Source organism: Diaphorina citri, unplaced genomic scaffold (assembly GCF_000475195.1).
Source record: "Diaphorina citri unplaced genomic scaffold, Diaci psyllid genome assembly version 1.1 scaffold176, whole genome shotgun sequence".
Taxonomy (NCBI): domain Eukaryota; kingdom Metazoa; phylum Arthropoda; class Insecta; order Hemiptera; family Psyllidae; genus Diaphorina; species Diaphorina citri.
Window position 1 is genome coordinate 122,276 of NW_007377613.1, and position 566 is coordinate 122,841.

At 53.7% G+C, this 566-nt stretch overlaps 1 protein-coding gene across 1 annotated transcript in view; it reads left to right on the top strand.

The window, feature by feature from the left end:
• Nucleotides 1–299, top strand: part of LOC113465874 (protein son of sevenless-like) — a 3,562-nt gene extending 3,263 nt beyond the window's left edge. Inside the window, exon 4 of the mRNA XM_026820797.1 lies at nt 28–299. Coding sequence (XP_026676598.1) covers nt 28–299 — 272 coding nt within the window. The remainder of the gene's footprint in view (nt 1–27) is intronic.
• The last annotated feature ends 267 nt before the right edge of the window (nt 300–566 follow it).

Sequence of the window (566 nt, forward strand, 5' to 3'; positions counted from 1 at the left end):
ACAATCCTTTGTTCTTTTGTCTCGCAGTAACCGCGCGAGAACACTGGCACGCAGTTCGAGGATGCATGACGCCGCCCACTTCCGCCTCCAATGGCTATCGCACTTCCCGGTCCTCCTCCACGTCCAAACTGCCCCCTCCCCTCCCTCCCCCACCTCTCCCTCCTCGCTACAGTAGACCAGGTCCTGTGGAGCCCCCACCCCGAGACTTCCAGGCTGTTCCCCCTCCACTACCACCCCGAGGTAATGTGGAGGACCCTAAACACCCCGCGAGGAGAAGACGCAAGACGAATGTCATTTGAATGAGTGGCACTCTCCACTTGGGGAGATACAATGAGACTTTGTAAAGTTTGTGTGTATTTTCCTTTGCCCTACAGAACCGAACAGAATTTAAACCACGATTGGTTTTGGGGAGGAGAAAGAGAGGGAGACCAAAACTGAGGTGGAGAGATAAGGTCGAGGAAGACTTGAGAAAAAAGGGATGGAGAAGGGAGGAGACATTAGATAGGAGGGTGCGGAGGGGTAGGATAATGGAGGGTAATGCCGACCCCAAATAAGGTTCGGAAAAG